The sequence below is a fragment of the Cervus canadensis genome, chromosome 8 (assembly GCF_019320065.1).
Source record: "Cervus canadensis isolate Bull #8, Minnesota chromosome 8, ASM1932006v1, whole genome shotgun sequence".
NCBI classification, from domain to species: Eukaryota; Metazoa; Chordata; class Mammalia; order Artiodactyla; family Cervidae; genus Cervus; species Cervus canadensis.
Genome location: NC_057393.1, coordinates 89,027,806 through 89,046,781, shown reverse-complemented (window position 1 = coordinate 89,046,781; position 18,976 = coordinate 89,027,806). Strand labels below are relative to the sequence as shown.

The 18,976-nt window shown below is 42.3% G+C and overlaps 1 protein-coding gene across 2 annotated transcripts in view; it reads left to right on the top strand.

Annotated features, from left to right (window-relative positions):
- The window catches only part of GNPAT (glyceronephosphate O-acyltransferase), a 34,530-nt gene that overhangs the window by 11,655 nt on the left and 3,899 nt on the right, over window positions 1-18,976 (top strand). Inside the window, exons 3-14 of one of the 2 annotated variants that reach the window (XM_043477146.1) lie at window positions 3,505-3,681; window positions 5,609-5,738; window positions 9,588-9,715; window positions 10,028-10,103; window positions 10,368-10,519; window positions 10,638-10,768; window positions 12,200-12,423; window positions 15,367-15,609; window positions 17,290-17,369; window positions 18,211-18,351; window positions 18,619-18,718; window positions 18,883-18,944. In XM_043477146.1, the coding sequence (XP_043333081.1) occupies window positions 3,505-3,681; window positions 5,609-5,738; window positions 9,588-9,715; window positions 10,028-10,103; window positions 10,368-10,519; window positions 10,638-10,768; window positions 12,200-12,423; window positions 15,367-15,609; window positions 17,290-17,369; window positions 18,211-18,351; window positions 18,619-18,718; window positions 18,883-18,929 (1,629 nt within the window). In that variant the 3' untranslated portion in view covers window positions 18,930-18,944. Of the gene's footprint in view, window positions 1-3,504; window positions 3,682-5,608; window positions 5,739-9,587; window positions 9,716-10,027; window positions 10,104-10,367; window positions 10,520-10,637; window positions 10,769-12,199; window positions 12,424-15,366; window positions 15,610-17,289; window positions 17,370-18,210; window positions 18,352-18,618; window positions 18,719-18,882; window positions 18,945-18,976 lie in introns of those variants that run through there. The other variant, XM_043477144.1, reaches the window with a different exon arrangement.

The window sequence follows — 18,976 nt, the reverse complement described above, 5'->3', positions numbered from 1 at the left end:
CTTGTCTTTCTTACTCCCCAGCGTTCTTTGCTGGCTCAAACTGGCATGTACGTTACCTATCTGGAGGAAGGCCCCCTCCTGGCCATGTATTCTTTCTTTTAACTCTCCAGTTCTCCTTTCCTTCTTATCCTGACTCTTAGAAGTATAGGCTGCCCTCTTCAGTTCACTTCAGTCACTCAGTCATGTCCGACTCTTTGCAACCCCATGGACTGCAGCACGCCAGGCCTCTCTGTCCATCACCAACTCCCGGAGCTTACTCAAACTCATGTCCATTGAGTCAGTGATGCCATCCAACCTTCTCATCCTCTGTTGTCCCCTTCTCCTCCTGCCTTCAATTTTTCCCAGCATCAGGGTCTTTTCCAATGAGTCAGTTCTTTGCATCAGATGGCCAAAGTATTGGAGTTTCAGCTTCAGCATCAGTCCTTCCAATGAATATTCAGGACTGATTTCCTTGAGGATGGACTGGTTTGATCTCCTTGCAGTCCAAGGGACTCTCAAGAGTCTCCTCCAGCACCACAGTTCAAAAGCATCAATTTTTCGGCTCTCCACTTTCTTTATAGTCCAGCTCTCACATCCATACATGACCACCGGAAAAACCATAGCTTTGACTAGATGGACCTTTGTTGGCAAAGTAACATCTCTGCTTTTTAATATGCTGCCTGGGTTGGTCATAACTTTCCTTCCAAGGAGCAAGCGTCTTTTAATTTCATGGCTGCAGTCACCATCTGCAGTGATTTCGGAGCCCCAAAAAATAAAGTCTGACACTGCTTCCACTGTTTCCCCATCTATTTCCCATGAAGTGATGGGAGCAGATGCCCTCCTCACACCCCAGTTTCAGAAGTTCACTTGCTAAAACCCATCCAGTGAACGTTACTATGGGTCTCCAAGTACCCCGATCCCGGGGGCCCGTTCAGTCTGCGCTCTGTCAGCTATTACCGTGTCAGTGTTGTGGGACACTCTTCTTCAGGCGCTCTTACCCTGACACCTGGGACATCACACAGATGGTCTCTTCTTACATCTTCCTTGTTAACCTCTTCTATATGTTTTTACATCTGCCAGTGTTTCTCAGGATTTAATCTCAGCAGCCTCTTTCTCTTCCTCTCTACAGTCTCCCTGATCGATTTTATCCATTCTTATCATTTCACTTTTCATCTATAGTCTGATGATATCCAAACGATATCTCTACCCTTGGCTAGATTATTGACATTCAGAATTTTATCTCCAACATCCCTGTTCCCCGCTGGATATATAATTTGTGTCTCAGAAGTACCTCAGAATCAGTATATCTGCCTTGTTAACCCCTGCACTGTCCCTACTACTCATTCTTTTGCCTAAAACTGAGCGTCACACTGCTGTTACCCTTGTCTTCAGCACCCATTATTGCCTTTATTTGGGGCTCTTTTGTCTCTGGCCTGAACTATCTTGATAGTTTTCCAAGTGTCCTCCTTTTCCTAGGCTCATTTCCTGAAATCCATTGCCACCAAATCCTTGAGTCCTCCTTTTTTCTCTTTTTCTCATTCTGCCTTTCTAATTCTTCCTAACTAGCCTTTGCTAGGATTACTGGCTGAACTATGTCACCAGTAACTGTAATTCTCACGTACCGCAGTCTGCCGCCCAGACAGCCCGGGATCTGTGTCAGTGTAGCGCTCTGTTCATGTCCCCAGGTCCCTGGCTGCTCCTGGGAGGATGGACAGAGTTGTGCACATCAGTTATCTCCAGACTTGAGATCCCCTCTACATCAGTCCCTTCCCGTCCCCTAAATGTGCCAAACCTTAAGCTCTTATTAGACTCTACCCTTCTTGCCATTAGCAAACAATCATATTTTTACTTTGGAATAATGACAAATACTAGAAATTATTTTCCTCAGATTCCTGTTCCTTATGTTCAGGTATGTCTGTATCTGCACCCGCTTCCTGTGTGCTTCAGTCTGGGCTCAGCGACAAGGGCTCTGTTCTCCAGGGCAAGGCGAGCACACGTTAATCTCTTCTGAGACTGCTAGCAGACATCCTCTCCCTGTCTCTGTCTTCAGCCTTTTTTTCTCTGTTGATTCTTCCCTTAATCTGACAACAGATACAAGGCCACCAAACTTTACACTTAAAAATAGTTAAAATGGTAAATTTCATGTTATTTTATTTTATCATAGTTTTTAAAATAGAATGATGATATAAAGACAAAAGAACAGATCTAAGGCTTTTCCAAGATTGGAAACATTTTTGCTGTAACTGTTGCCCTCCCTATTCTCCTCATTCAGACTTTTCAGTTATTCACTCTATGGCCACTGTCTTCCCTTTCCCACCGCCTGTTCATTCCATCTTTGGTCTGTTTATATTCAGTGTAGGTTTTGTTCTGATCATATCACTAAACCTTTCTTGCTTCATCACTTTTCTGAGTAGAAGGATAAGCTCTGAGTAAAATAAGGGAGTATCAGGTAAGAGGAAGCAGTTTATCTTGGCCCCACAGTCTTGGGCCTGTTGAACTGGCTCCTCAAAAGCTCAGATACAGGGACTTCCTGCCGATCCAGTGCTTAAGACTTTGCCATCCAGTGCAGGGGCTACGATCCCTGGTCGAGGACTTAAGATCCCACATGCCTCACAGCCAAAAACCAGAACATAAAACAAAAGTAATATTGTAACAAATTGATGAAGACTTTAAAAATGGTCCCCATTTAAAAAAAAATCTTAAAATGTTAGAGAAAACCTGAGATATGAGCTAAGTAGAGGATAATTATACATTTGTGAAAGTACTAAATGCCACTGACTTATTTCCTTTGATATGGCAATTTGTGTGTTAAATTCACCTCAGTTTTTTCAAAAAGTGAAACTCCTTCACTGCATGTGACTGGGGAGATTGGGGCTCTAACATCCCATCCTCGTCTTTAAGAGCATTCTCCTTTAGTAGGAACAAATATTATTTATTACATAGATTTTACTCTTTTTCAAAGTGCTTGTTTAGGGGGAGGTTAAAGGAACAGATTAGGCTTCCTTGCGGACAGAAGCTGTGACTTGTTCGTCTCCAGGCACTTGGCAGTCCCAGCACACAGCCAACATTTTGTTCTCTGTACAGAAAGATGTGGCCTGCCATATGAATGAAGAGCATTCCATTGTGAGGTCATGAATTTCACTAATTATCCTTTGATAGTTCAGAGATTTTTGTACCAGTGTCCTGCATATCTGACACAGTGAGTGGTTATTTCAATAGAACCTTACATTTTCACCTTGTATGTTGTTGCCTTGTAATAGCACTAAGCAATTAGACGAAGAGGTACAATAATCTACTGAAAGTAACTACTTTCAAAGTATATGTTCTCAGACACTAGATTTTGAGCAGCAACTTAGAGAATTTGGATATAAGCTTAAATCATATCCATTTAAATTAAGAACAAAACATGCCATTTCTGAGTTATGTAATGTTAGTCCATTTGGAACTGGTCCTACTGATTTGAGCAAAAAGAATTTGGACTTTTTTTCCCCCCCCCCAGAAATTTATCCCTGCTTTCCCTTTTAGCTTTCCAAGGAATCCCTTCAACCTGTCGAGGTCCTCCGAGAGGAAGCCTGTGAGATCCTGGATGAAATGAGCCACAAGCTGCGGCTAGGAGCCATTCGGTTTTTTGCCTTTGCCCTGAGTAAAATATTTAAACAGATTTTCTCAAAAGTGCGTGTAAATGAAGAAGGGATTCAGAAAGTGAGTATTGCTTGTTAAAAAACAATCTCTTCTTCAACCCCTCACAGTTTCTTCAACTCAAAGGCGTCTCACTTTGCATTGGATGAGCAGCTCCTGGTTATCAAGCAGTGTCCAGCCTGAGCATAAAACAGCTCTGCCTCTCTGATGGATATTTCTCCCTCTTCCCTTCAGACCTGCAGGCTTCAGACAAACCGACTTAGTCACTTATGTACGGACTTGACAGACTAAGCTAATGTCAGATGTTCACTGAGTAGCAAGAGAATTTCTGTGTATGTTTCACTGAGGTTCTACAACATTTCATTTTCTTGTTACTCACACACCTTTTTGGCGTGTTTTTCCTATAAACAGAGACATTCTCTTGTGGTGTAATTATCAAAAGAAGCAAATTAACATTGACACCGCGCTGGTAATACAGATCCTATTCATGTTTCACCAGCTGTCCCAGCTCTGGCACATACAGGCAAGGAAAGCCCTACGTCATATGTCACAGTCAGCTTCCCTATCTCTTTGGAGTTTTTTATCTAGAACAATTCCGTAGTCTTTGTTTGTGTTTCATGGTACTGCTTTTGAAGGAAACGGACCAGGTGTTTTCTGCTGCCCCTTGATCCAGGTTGGCGCTCTTTTCTCAATCAGGCAAAGGCCGTGTCCTTCTCAGTGTCTCAGCCCGTGAGCGGGTGGCCTCTGTTTGCCTGTTCCTGGTACTGTTCACATTTGTCAGGTGCTCACCACTCTCTGCCACGTGTCTCCACTGTAGAGTTGCTCTCTATTCCCTTGTCATTAATACACGTCTTGGGGAGTGCTTCAGGTTCCTGTTTGTCATCATACTTTCCTCTGTTAGTTTTTATACCCATTGATGATTTTTGCTTGAATCCAGTTATTACTCTTACCATTGCCAAATGCTGATTTTTGTAATTCCATCACTCCTATCATTTAATACTTTATTTTTTTCTGAAAATAAGAGCTTTCTCTATGAAGATTATTTTATCCATTTATGTTTTTAATACATTTTAAAAATTAACTTGGAAACTCTTAAATTCATTGGCCTTCCTACTCATGTCTTTTAATGCTGTGTTTTTATTCAGTCATTTACTTTGCTTCCAAGTATTTCTTCTTTTTCCTCCTGTGACTAATTTCTAAATTGCTGACTTACTGTCTGGATCTCTGCAGGAGGGTGTTTGGTACAGTGCTGGGGGCAGGGAATGTTGCTGGCTAGGTCCTAACTGATTACAAACTACCTTACCTCAGTTGATTGTGTACTTAGATTTCAGAAAAAGAGACAGTATGTTGACACATTGGGTATTTTTGAGGTTGATAGCCTGAGAAATGTTTTGGGAACTTCAGTTGCATTTGTCCCTACTACCAGGCATCCACTCTCCCCTGAGTCTAGTGTATAAATAGAAAAGTACCATTCATTTTCTTGGTCCTAACAATGTATAATTTTTTTTTTAAATCTCTGAGAGAGACTTACTCTCTCTTCCTACAAACCACCAGTCAGTCTAGTACAGCAGCTAATTGTTGACTTCTTAACTCAGACTGACTTCAGATTCATTCCCAGCTCCCAGTGAACATTAGTGGCATGACTCTGTCACAACCAAGGAAGCTGAATAAGGCTTAGGCCTTATTTACAAATATGTGTGTGATATTAAACAATGCATGTAACATGCTTAATTGCTGCTCAACTAATATGTGTTAGTGATCATCACCATTATTATTATTATGATCTGTAAATTTTACATTTTTAATATTCTTGCATTATGTGAGATTATTTAGCTAGAACTCAGAAATAAGTTTTGTGTATGTGGTCAGAGAGGCAGAAAAACATTGTTAGTGTTCCCTCTGTAGCACATTCTTCCCCTTTCTGAAATAAGATACAGTTTTAATAAGAATGAAAGCTAAAAGTGTTCCAAGTGTAATCTTTGTCTTAAAGCTACAGCGAGCCATCCAGGAGCATCCAGTTGTCCTGCTGCCGAGTCATCGGAGCTACATCGACTTTCTGATGTTGTCTTTCCTTTTGTACAACTATGACTTACCTGTGCCGGTCATAGCAGCAGGAATGGGTACGCTTCGGTCTTCTACTTTCCTTTTTTATTTTGGTTGTAAAAATTAAAATGTTCACTGGAATGATTTTAACAATTCCAAGGAAGTTGAAGAAAATGATGAAAATATAATAGCCTCTCCCTCCTTCCTTCCAGTTCCAGGTGTAATAGTTGGATTATGTCCTCTGTATTGTGCTCTACTGGCCTAAACAGACATAAGCAAGCGTATGTGCACATAGGGCTTTTGGTTTAGGTCGAAAAGGGAGATTATACTATCCTACTGTTGTTGTTTTTTATTTGATAGTGCATCAGTGGTTATCTCTATAGGTCAATAAATAGATCTAAACTCTTTTTTAAAAAAGTAAAAAAAATTTTTTTAATCTAAAGGGACTTCCATGGCGGTCTGTTGATTAAGACTTCACATTTCTAATGCAGGCAATGCGGGTTCAGTCGCTGGTCAGGGAACTAAGATCCCACATGCTGTGCAGTGCGGCCATAAAATAAAAAAATATTTTAAATCTTAAAAAAAAAGAGGTCTAAACTCTTTTTACTATTTTTCAATTGTGGTAAAATGCACAAAACATAAAATTTGCCATCTTCATCATTTTTCAGTGCACAGTTCAGTGACATAACGTTCACACTGTTGTACTACAACCCATCCACAGAAGTCTTTTCATCTTGCAAAAATGAATTTCTGTCTTCATTTAACACTTAATCTCTCATTCTATTCTCCCTGCAGCTCCTGGCAATCACTATTCTGTTAATGCTTTGTATCTCTACAAATCTGACTACTCCACTACCTTCTGTGAGTGGAATTACACAGAATTTGTCCTTCTGTTGCCAGCCTGTTTCACGCAGCGTAGTGTCCTCAAGGTTCATCCATATTGTAGTGTCTGTTAGAGTTTTCTTTTTTTTTTAAGGCTAAATAATACTCCAGTGTCGTCTTTTTCAGTTGCCAAGTCGTGTCCGACTCTTTGCAACCCCGTGGACTACAGCACGCCAGGCTTGCTCATCCTTCACTACCTCCCACTGTTTTATATATACCATATTTTGTTTATTCACTCATCTGTCCCTGGACACTTGGGATGCTTCCACTTTGTGGCTGTTGTGAATAGTGCTGCAGTGAGTGTAGATGGATAAATACCTGTTTGAGTCTCTGCTTTCAGTTCTTCCAGGTATATAGCCAGAAGTAGAATTGCTGGGTTAGATGGTAATTTTATTTTTAATTGTTTGAGGAACTGCCGTTTTGTTTTCTGTAGTGGCTGCACCCCCACAGTGCACGCAGGTTCAATTTCTCCACATCCAACCAACACTTATTATTTTCTGGTTTTTTAAATTTTTTTGTTTTTGTTAATAATAGTCTTCCTGATGGGTTTGAAGTGATATCTCATCATGAGTTTGATTTGTATTTCCCTGGTAATTAGTTATGTTAAGCATATTTTCATGTGCTTGTTAACCAGTTCTATATCCTCTTCAGAGGAGTATTTACGTCCTTTGGATTGTTTATTTTCTTTGTTGATGAGTTGTAGGAGTTCTTTATATATTCTGGATATTAACCCCTTATCAGATATGTGATTGTAAATATTTCATCCCTTTTCACCCTGTTGATTGTGTCCTTTGATGAGCGGAAGTTTTTCTTTTTTTCTTTTTTTTTTTAAAATTTATTTATTTATTTATTTTTTCAGTGGGTTTTGTCATACATTGACACGAACCAGCAATAGATCTACACGTATTCCCCATCCCGATCCCCCCTCCCACCTCCCTCTCCACCCGATTCCTCTGGGTCTTCCCATTGCACCAGGCCCGAGCACCCGTCTCATGCATCCCACCTGGGCTGGTGACCTGTTTCACCAAGAGCGGAAGTTTTTCATTTTGATTTATGGTCAGCCATGTGTATTCACAAGTTCTGTATTCATGGATTTAACCGGCCATAGATCAGAAATATTTGGAATAAAAACTCCAGAAAGTTCCAAAAAGCAATAATTGAACTTGGCCATTCATTGGAAACTATTTGCATAGCATTTACAGTATAGTTATAACTATTTACAAGCAGCTGTATTAAGAATTATAAGTAATCTGGAGCTGATTTAAAGTGTACGAAGGTGTGCTAGGTTATATGCAAATACTCTGCCCTTTTATATAAGGGACTTGAACATCCAAGTGTTTGGTACCCACAGAGAGTCCCAGAACCAGTCCCCCACAGACTTCTGCCAACCCAAGGACAACTGTAGTCCAATTTGTCTGTTGTTTCTTTTATTTTCTGTGCTTTTGGTCTCATATCCAAGAAATCATTGTCAAATCCAATGTTATAAAGCTTTCCCCCTATATTTTCTTCTAAAAGTTCTATAGACTTAGGTTTTATATTTAGGTCCTTGATGTGTTTTGGTTTAATCTTTGTATGTGGTATGACTTTTTCTGGTAAGATTGTAACTTCATGTCTAACATTTTATTGCTACATAAAATTTTATTGCTACATAAAAATTGGTACAGCAGTGTATATGTATCATAATGTAGTAGTTTTGCTGTAACAAACAACTTTTCAAGATATCTTCATATTAGTGCTTTTATTTCTGTAGGATTGATTCCAAGAAGTAGGATTGCCAAGGCAAAGAAATTGTTTTTTATCTCCCTTATAGGTAGCCAAGAAAGCTGGGATTCAACCAGTATGTGTGTACTCAGTCATGTCTGACTCTTTGCGACCCCGTGGACTGTAGCCCACCAGGCTTCTCTGTCCCTAGGATTCTCCAGACAAAAATACCAGAGCAGTGGTTTCGTTTCCTTCTCCAGGGGATCTTCCTGACCCAGGGATCAAACCTGGGTCTCCTGCATTGCAGGCACATTCTTTACCACTGAGCCATCTGGATTCAATCATACACCTTTGTTAATAAACCCAGGTGGCACCGTGGTCAAGAATCTGCCTGCCAGAGCAGGAGACTAAAGAGATATGAGTTTGATCCCTGGGCCGGGATGATCCCCTGGAGGAGGAAATGGCAACCCACTCCAGTATTCTTGTCTGGAAAATTCTGTGGACGGAGGAGCCTGGTGAGCTACAGTCCATAGAGTCACAAAGAGTCAGACACGACTGAGCACTAACAGTAAAACAAAAACTGCCAGGAACCTAAGCACTTTAAAAGCATTTCCATCTATGTAGACGTGTGAAAAAGTTATTTGAAAATTAGGAAAAAATGAAAAGAACTTTTTAAAAACTGATGGTGAACTCTTTCTTTTCATTCTTGACTTTTCTTTTCTGATCTGTGCTTCTAAAGGAACATCAATATTTTTACCTGATGGGTAGAAAGGAAAGGAGAGCGTGAGCTAGTTCGGCCTACCTGTCCAGAGCATGAAGGATGTGTTGATCTGTCATCAAGGCCAGGCTCCCCAGGTGGCTCAGTGGGTAAAGAATCTGCCTGCCAATGCAGGAAACACAGGAGATGCCGGTTTGATCCCCTGGAGGAGGGCGTGGCATCCCACTCCAGTATTTCCTGGAGAATCCCATGGACAGAGGAGCCTGGCCAGCTACAGTCCATGGGGTCTTAAAGAGTTGGACACAAATAACTGAGTACTCACTCACGTCATTGAGGTCAGCAGCAGTACTGACTGAAAAGGTTGGCATGATGCCATAGTGACGGCTGCCGCCCCTGTCTCTAGCTGGTCTGGTTGTAGATGCAGAGGTGCATGGGAAGGAGGGTGCACAAGGTAACCCCCCTACCAGCACCTGCCCACCGAGGCCATTCTTTCCCATAATCCCATTAGATGTTTCTTAAGATGAGGAGTGTCTTACATACATGAAACCTATCTTAGAATTTGACTTGAGATATTTATAGGAAGTTGCACTCTGTGGATAAATACTAACCAGCCTTTCTCTGGTAGACTTCCTGGGAATGAAGATGATTGGCGAGCTGCTGCGGATGTCAGGGGCTTTCTTCATGCGGCGTACCTTTGGCGGCAATAAACTCTACTGGGCCGTGTTCTCCGAATATGTGAAAACCATGTTACGGGTAAATGCAGATAACTACCCAGTGCTTTCAAGCTGTGCTTTCTTTTCACTGACATTTGCTGTAAGGCCTTATTTAAATTCTTAACTTCTGAATGGACCACGTAGCTGTTTCTTTCCCCTCGAGGAATGTACATAACCTCAGCAATCTGTTTACTCTGTGTGGCTCCCTTGTTTAAGTTTCACTGTGAGCAGTGTTTGCTCAGAGGGCTGGGGAGGGAACTTGGGAAAAGGAATCAAAAGAAGCATTTATTACTTTGAGAGTAGGCAACGGGTTTTGTGTTTTGTTTTGTTTGTTTGTGTTTTCTCTTTAAAGAATGGTTATGCTCCTGTTGAATTTTTCCTCGAAGGGACAAGAAGCCGCTCTGCCAAGACATTGACTCCAAAATTTGGTAGGTTCCTTACAGACTGAAGGAAAAATACAAACCCAGAGGCTTCAGGTGTGGTGTCGTCATAGCTGCTTAATGAACATGACGCTTCCTTTTTTGTTTTGCAAGATATTCTTTACCTTATAAGTGCAACTGTTTCTTTAAGTTCAACTGTCTATATTATATTTATGGGCTTGGTATGTGATGTATATTCTTAGTATCTTCCCACGCCCTTGTTTGCTCTCCTTTTCAGTATGTATGAAAAGCTCTTTCTCCCTGTGTTTCTAGGTCTTCTGAATATTGTGATGGAACCATTTTTTAAAAGAGAAGTTTTTGATACCTACCTTGTTCCAATCAGCATCAGTTACGATAGGATATTGGAAGAAACTCTGTATGCATATGAGCTTCTAGGGGTTCCTAAGCCGAAAGAATCAACAACTGTACGTAAAGCTTGATAGCCAAGCTTGACTTTACTGGAATTTATAGAAAGTGCTAGTTTATACATCAACTAATTTCTGGATTTATTCCTATTTTTCCCCCCTGTTATGACACTCATAGGGATTGTTGAAAGCCAGGAGAATCCTCTCTGAGAAGTTTGGAAACATTCATGTGTACTTTGGAGACCCTGTGTCGCTTCGATCTCTGGCTGCTGGGAGGATGGGTCGGAGCCCGTATAACTTGGTTCCCAGGTGCAAGGCCTGTGTTTTCATAACTGACATAGAAACAAGGACAAAAATCTAAAAGTTGTAAATTGTAATTCTTGAGTTGACCACTTGCAGAACTGAAACTTGCTTTTCTGAGATGATTCCTAGAGAAGAGAAAGCTTCAATTAATCTGTTTTCCAGACAGTTTGCTGCAGTGTGTATATTAAGCATGCCAAGCCAGACAGTGCTAAAACAAACACAAGACCCCATTGCCTGCTCTCAAAGTGACAAATGTTTCTTCTGATTCCTTTTCCCCAGGCTCCCTCCCCAGTAACCTACAAACTTAAAAGCACAAAAAAGAAGAGTGTGTTAACAAGCACATATATGGGAATTGTTGAGCACTTTTGGTAGGCCAGCCAGAGTATGTACTGTTTTTTTTTTTATTCTGGAAAGGAGTGTTTAGTAATAGTGAATGGGAGTGAGTCCCTGTTCTCAAGAAGGTTATGGTGTTATGGGCGAGGAAACATGTGAGGCTCTCTCGGGATGCAGCTGCAGTCACGCATTCGGGGGTTTTCTTAGTGCAGAGAGGTTCACCTGCGGGAGGAAGGGAGACAGAGCCTGCCCAGCCAGGCCCACGTGCCTGCAGCGGCGTCATCGTTTCCATGCAGTGCCATGGGCCCACGGCAGCTCCAGCTTCATTAGCTCTCAGAAGCACATAGTTAGCTTTTTGTAGCCACAGGCTTTCACTCTTTCGGTCTCAAAGTGGCCAATTTTATCCATTACCAGGGAGTTCTCATTGGCTACAGCTTTCACATTATTTTGTGGGTTATTATGTGACTGCTGTCAGGTCATATGCATATCCTTGGTCCAGCCAGCTCTGAGTAGGTTCCTGATATCATCCAGTGCAGTGTTTAGTGATCCAGGCATGAGGAGTGTGGCAGGTGAGGACCCTGGCAACACCGGGCAGGTGCCCTGAAACTTCTCAGAAGGACGGTGTGGCAGTCAGGCCCACTGTACAGCCTAGCAATGCAGACATGAGCAGTTGACAACAGAACGTATATCCTATCATAACCTGATTGGTATGTTCTACAAGAGACACGTTCAAAAGACTATGGATTCGAACGAGGCATAATAGTTCAGTCCACTGGAGGAGGCATCAGTTTTCACAAAAGAAGTGATCTATCCCACTTACAAAGCAGCAGAAGTGTTGTTTGTTTGTTTGTTTTGGCCTGGAATCAGGGATAATAGAACCCTGTTAGCTTGAGTATTTTTAATCACCTGTCAGGAGCATACTCAAGGTGAACAGACAGATCACACTTTAGTAAAGTGCAGGTATGTTTTTTCAGTGTGGCCTTAGAGAATTCAGTTGGCATAAAGCATGAGAATCCTCTAAAGGGACTGTCTTCCATTCCCTTCTCCTCTCACATTATCTAAGTAGCAGAACTGTGATTGCTTGTTCTGTATTCTTCCTTTTAGATACATTCCTCAGAAACAGTCAGAGGAGATGCACACCTTTGTCACTGAAGTTGCCTATAAAATGCAGCTTCTCCAAATTCAAAACCTGGTCCTAAACCCATGGCCGCTAATAGTCGCTGTCCTGCTTCAGAACCAGCCATCCATGGACTTTGATGCCCTGTTGGAAAAAACCTTATGGCTGAAAGGCTTAACTCAGGCCTTCGGGGGATTTCTTACTTGGCCTGGTATGTATGTGGGACATATGTGGTGAGAATGCTTGCTTTTTTTATTTATTAAATTTGGAAAACTTATAGCCTAAACATGAAAAAAACCCATATAGGACTTTGAGCAAAGCATTGCTCAGAGAAAGAAAGCTTAGTCTGTTTTTATACTATAGGACATTGAGCAGGACATTGACCATAGCTTGTTGATTACTTGAGAATAATTGACTATATGTCATGTCTCACTGTAGACATGTAGATAGAGGACTAGAACACCTTCCTTTGTATCTGGTAGAGTGGGGAATAAATAACGACTCTTTGCACTCCACGTATTCTTCCCGCTACGCCCACCTCTTTCTGCCACATTACATTTGCAACCCATTGCCTTACTGGACGGTAAGGATTAAAGGGCTAGTCTTGCAGAACTGTATACAATTCTCTGATAATCAACTTTGGAAAAACCTCATTGGAGTTGTGAATACTATGCTCAGAGTTTGGAATATATATGACAGTAGTTAGCTTAAGTTACTTTCAATCTCTTTGATTTAAAATTATAGAGACTGCAATTGAAAATGCAATCTTTTGTGGGGGGGCCACAACCCATAACATATGGGATATTAGTTCCCCAACCAAGGATCAAACCTGTGCCCCTACATTGGAAACGCAGAGTTTTAACCACTGGACCTCTAGGGAAGTTGCAATATGCAGTCTTTTTAAGACTATATAATTATATATAGTCAAATACTTATTGTTCACTCATTAAACCTGGGAAGTACCAGGGGTACAAAGATGAACAAGATGTAAACCCTGTTCTGGATAGAAGGCAGGATGGGTGGTGATGTGTAAACTAGTAGTTTGTTGAAATAAAGACAGAGAGCTATGGACAGACTGCTGAGGATTAGAGAATAGTGCGTGGGAAGGGGCCCACAGTCAGGAAGGTGTCCTAGAAGTGACTTGTGAAGCAACCTTGAAGGGCAGTAGGAGCCCTTCAGGAAGACAGCAGGGGAGGAGCATGGCTAATGCAGGGAGGGGAAGCATGCAGTGGGGGGGACAGCACTGGGCGTCTCTCGACTCGCTGGTGATGGGTGACGTTAGAACATGGGCTTTGGGGAAGGAGTGGTGGAGATGGGCATGTGGACAAAGGCTGGATCCCAGAGGCCTGCTGCCTTGGAGTCTGGACTAGACTTGGACGTCACAGAATGAAGTCGTGAATTTTAGGCAGGGAAGTATGATGGATTGGCCTTAGCAAGCAGCCGGATTTCAGTTTAAAGATGGACTGCCATGGGGAGGGACTGGAGCCAGGGAGACAAGCAGGAAGGCTGCCATTCAGAGATGGGAACTCAGGCAGCAGAGCCAGGCAGCCACAGAGGGCGGCATGGCTGAGAGGCCTGGAGGGATTACTCAGGAGTGCCAGTCAGTTGAGTGTTGATCACCAGTAGGGAAGTAAGGATGAATCAGACATCTCTTCCCAGTATTGTAATGGTCTGATAGGAGGCAAAGGACATGTTGATTGTAATACAAGGTGTAAAGTCGTGAAAGAGGAATACCCAGAAACGTATGAAAATGGAGGCATCTGTCTTTCTGAGGTGTTTTGCTTTTTCAAGAGGGGATAAATATGTGGCTAATTCATAGCTAAAAGTACCTGTGCAGCCCCCGTGACAGCTGTAGTTGTCATTAATACAAAGTGAGAGTCGATTGGTAAGTTCCAGAAGTCAGGTACCAGAAGTGAGCAAACACAGTTTCTAATTTACAACGTGGTGTGTATATTTGGTTCCTTTTTCACTTTTTTCCCAGATTATTTCATATTCTTAAGCATTCTCATGTCTAGGCTATGATATGCATATTATTATATTATATATTTAAAACAAATCATGTATTATATATATAGTGTCATGCACTGTATCATTACCATGAGCAACCTGAGACAAGGCAGATTAGTCCAGAGTGGATGTGATTGTGTCTGGAAGGAAAAACTTCACCTCCCACTTGTCCCTTCCATGAAGCATTAACAGAACCTGTTGTCCCGCTTGAATGGCGTGTCTCCTTTACACACCTGTCAGCCAGCTCTTTGTCTCAGGGTTACAATAAAATTAGTTCCCTTATGAAGAATATTGTTAAGTATCTCCATCTCTTTTATCGTGCTTATAATTCTGACTCCTCAGCTGTCTGTTGGCCGGTGGCGTGTCAGGTGCTGACTCGCCAGACATTGTCATGAACCCACTTCTTCAGTTACCTCTGATACAGGAAAACCAGAAGTCTCCTTGGGGTCCCCCTGTACTCAGGGAGACGTGAAGCTTGGAGGGTGCCTGTGCGGCTTGCCCTTTGGTTTACCTCCAGAGTTGTAAAGTGGTATTCTTGCCATCCTGGAATTTAGGTGTGTAGCATATCTTCTTTTCTTAAAAAAAAAAAATTATTTATTTATTTTTGGCTGCACTGGGTCTTAGTTGAGACTGCAGGTTTAATTGAGCTGTGGCATATGGGATTTTAGTTCTCTGACCAGGGTTGAACCCACTTTAGAAGGGTAGAACCACCCATCAGAAGGCATGGTCTTAATACCTTGACCCCTCCCTCCCCAGGGAAGTCCCTAGCATGTCTTCTTGTCTTAGTATTCTTAGATTCACATATGTGATTTTCTTGTCATGTAACTTGCTATTACAAAAATGTGATTCCTGAGAAAGTGTTGGCTTTCAAAACGGGAGTTGATGTGCATTTCAGAATGGCTAACAGAGTTGGGGTAGATGAAAAAGTATGTTATATGTCCTTAAAAAGAGTTGATTTATGATATACTGCTTTTAAAATATCCTTCACATGTAGTATCATTGCCTCATTTGGTGGGGTCTAAAACCAGTACCTGCACTTCACAGTAAATGTGTCAGTTCACTAGCGTTAATTCATACTGGGGGTAAGACGCCCAACAGTGACCCAGCCCATTTCTTTGCCATTTACCTGAATGAATTGCCTGTGTAGATAACGAACCTGCCGAAGAAGTTATCCAGTCCAGCATTCTTCTGCATTCCAACATCGCCAGCCTTGTCAAAGATCGGGTGATTCTGAAAGTGGAGTGCAGAGACTCGGAACTGGTGGATGGACTCATGTTCCAGCATATCACCCTCCTCATGTGCTTGGCATACAGGAACCAGCTGCTCAACGTTTTTGTCCGTCCTTCCTTAGTCGCTGTGGCATTGCAGATGACACCTGGGTTCAGGAAAGGTAACTTTTGGTACTGTGGTCTTGAAATCTGGAAGAGACCTGGCCATTCAGTCCCACGGAGGGAGCAACGTTTGAAGCTTTAAATGCCATGCCATGCGTGTGCAGCCCACACACCAGCAAGGGAAGGGCCTGTTCTCAGAATTAGTCAGGTGTTTCCTCCTAAATATGTGGCTAGCTGTCTAGAACTCGGGAATTGCAAAGGACCTAAAAAAACCATCGAATCTAAACAACTCCTTTTATAAATAAGGAACAGTAGGCCTAGAAATTTCTGATTACTTAAAGAGTATGGGACGAGAGCACAGTTCTCCATTTCCTGGTCTGATGTGCTTTCTCTGATGTCACTTCCTTCAGCTGACAGAAGCAGATGGCCTGGGTGAACAGTCCCAGCGGTGCGTGAGTGCTCATAAGGAGTATAATAACAAGTGAAACCGTTTTTTTCACAGGAACCTGTAGTCAGGGCCAGGGGTTTTCTATACAAGGCTGCACTGTAGAATTTTTGGAGGCTGAGTTCCTTCCCCGAAGGCTTCTGATTCAGTTGGTTGTTTTTGTGTTTGTCATTCAAAGTTCTGTAGATCATTTTAAGGAAGAGCCAGAGTGGAGGTACACTGGGCTCAGCCGCAGACCTTTAGCCTTGGAAGGAAATGTCATTTTGTGAATGAGGAAACTGGGGCCCAGAGAGGTCAGACAGCTTAGCTCAGGACAAAGGAAACTCAAACCCTGATCCTAGTTCTCCCTGAAGCTTCTCATGTTGGGATTCATCCACAACTGAGGGGCACATACGTAGTCTTCCAGAGTATTTCAGTGTGAACACCCTGAAATTGGAGCCAACCGTTTGTGTCCGTATGGAGGTATATTTTTCTAATGAGAAAAGTCATGCCAGAAAGATGAAGGTCTGTAGCTGATGGGCCAGGAAGACCCACACATCTGAGGGGTAAGACAGTAGTTTCTGGTGCTGTGTGCCAGTGTGTTCTAGTGCCAAAGATAGGGTAGAGACATGAGCAGATGTTCATGTGGAAGGGAAGGGAGGAAGCCATTCCTCTCCTCCTCTGCTAGGAAACCACGCACAGGTGAAGTGAAGTGCCCTGGTGTCTAAGGCCACTTGCTCATTTCCACACTGACCGATTAGAAGCCTGATTGTAATTCAGCTTCAACCATTGAAATCTTGCTAGACTGTAGTTTACTTGTGGGTAAAATTTAGATTGTTTATAGCTTCCTTCCCTGGGAGCTCTGCTGGTAAAGAATCCGCCTGCAATGCAGGAGACCTGGGTTCAATCCCTGGGTAGGAAGATCCCCTAGAGGGAGGGCATGGCAACCCTCTCCAGTATTGTTGCCTGGAGAATCCCCATGGACAGAGGAGCCCAGCAGGCTACAGTCCGTGGGGTCGCAAAGAGTTAGACACAACTGAGTGACTAAGCACACAGCATAGCTTCCTTGCCCCTGGTATATGAATAATATGCCTTTAAAATACTACATTTTGAGCTTCAAGAGGGACAGGACATGTGTATACCTATGGCTGCTTCTTGGCAGAAACCAAAGCTATTGTAAAGCAATTATTCTTCAATTAAAAATAATAAATTAAAAAAAATAAAATACTACATTTTGGAGTATCATGGACTTCTTGGTACTCCCTGAATGTTTAAAAAGCTGAGTTGTAATTTTATGTAATGAATTTATTTCCAGAGGATGTCTACAGTTGCTTTCGCTTCCTATGCAGTGTTTTTTCAGATGAGTTCATCTTTCTTCCAGGAAATGCACTAAAGGTAAATCCTTAACTGCAGAAAAGCTGTGTATTTGTGGTGTGAGTTCTGAAAATATTAGGCTTGGATCACAGGTGTGTCTTCCCTTCCTTCAAGGCTACGTGCAGCAGAACAAAAGAGAAACATGGACACTCACAGTTCAACAAACTCTCTTTTAATTCTTCACATTTAATCAATAATTTTGGGATTATTTGGTGAAAGGAACCAAACCGTTGAACCGCTCGTGCAGCCACTGTGAAAATAACTAGTAACAAACTATTCTGTTAGAGAATTTACTAATCAGGACACGTTTTCCAGCACAGCTTACTTGAATGAGTAGGGTCTTTGGCTTAGAGATTGGAGAACAGTGGTCTTGCCCGGTGGTGTGGACAGCTGGTGAAGGATCGGGCCCCCAGAGCTGGACTGCTGGCTGGCTGGGGTGGGAGCAGCACTGAGGGTGGGTCTGAGGGACACAGGTTTCATTCAGTAGGAAATGAGGGCAGCCATTTTGAGCATAACATGATTCTCAATGTTTTTCGGACTTGCCGCATGCACTTTTGTTTAAATGTGAGGAGAGTATGGCTATGTACAAAGTGAAACTTCTTTCTGTCACCCAGGTAGTGACTCCTGAGGCTTATCAGGCTTTCAGTGTTTACTGCATTTGAGGATCAACATTCCGAGTGTCAAAACAGTGCTGCTCTGGCTCCTAACAACCACAGCCGTGGGTCTGGGAAGAGTTGCAGAATTAGCTAGTGTTTTTTTTTGTTTCGAGCGTGCGTGGCTGCATACACTGAGCCCAGCAGTGGATCATTGACCTAAATTATAAATTTGTGGATGAATTCTGTCTTTTCCTCTCCCCTTCCAGGACTTTGAAGAAGGCTGTTACTTGCTTTGTAAGAGTGAGGCCATACAAGTGATGACAAGGGACATCCTAGTTACAGAAAAAGGAAATACTGTGTTAGAGTTTTTAATAGGGCTCTTTAAACCTTTTGTGGAATCTTATCAGGTGTGTAAATCTTTTGCAAGTTCTCCTTCATCCTCCCATAACAAATATAACTGAGACTTTCCTATCCTGTACTTATTTCTGGTCTGAAGACCAAGTGTCTTCCCCAAGTGAATGGTAGAACTTTTTTTTGGAAGGGGAGGGGTCTTTATTCTGCTCTAGAGGAGCAGAATAAAATTAAGAGGGTCAGTGTAAAATTTTCATTGTTCTATTGTAGTTGGCGGCCCTTTTTCACTTTCTGTTCCTCTTATCCCCCCTCTTAAAAATCAGATAATTTGCAAATACCTCTTGAATGAAGAGGAAGACTACTTCACTGAGAAACAGTACTTCATAAGAGTTAGAAAATTCACAAGTCAGCTTCTTGATCAAGGTGAGTCACAAGCCTGTAGGCGGTGATTTCTGTCAGCTGAGAACAGACAGTAGGTCGCTTACCCCCCATGCCTCTGTTCCAAGTGCCTCACAGTGTTACAATGTGTTATCCGTCTAGGTGCCTCACAGTGTAACGATGTTTTATCCTCCATCCCTCTGTTCTAGGGGCCTCACAGTGTAACGATGTTTTATCCTCCATCCCTCTGTTCTAGGGGCCTCACAGTGTAACGATGTGTCATCCTCCATCCCTCTGTTCTGG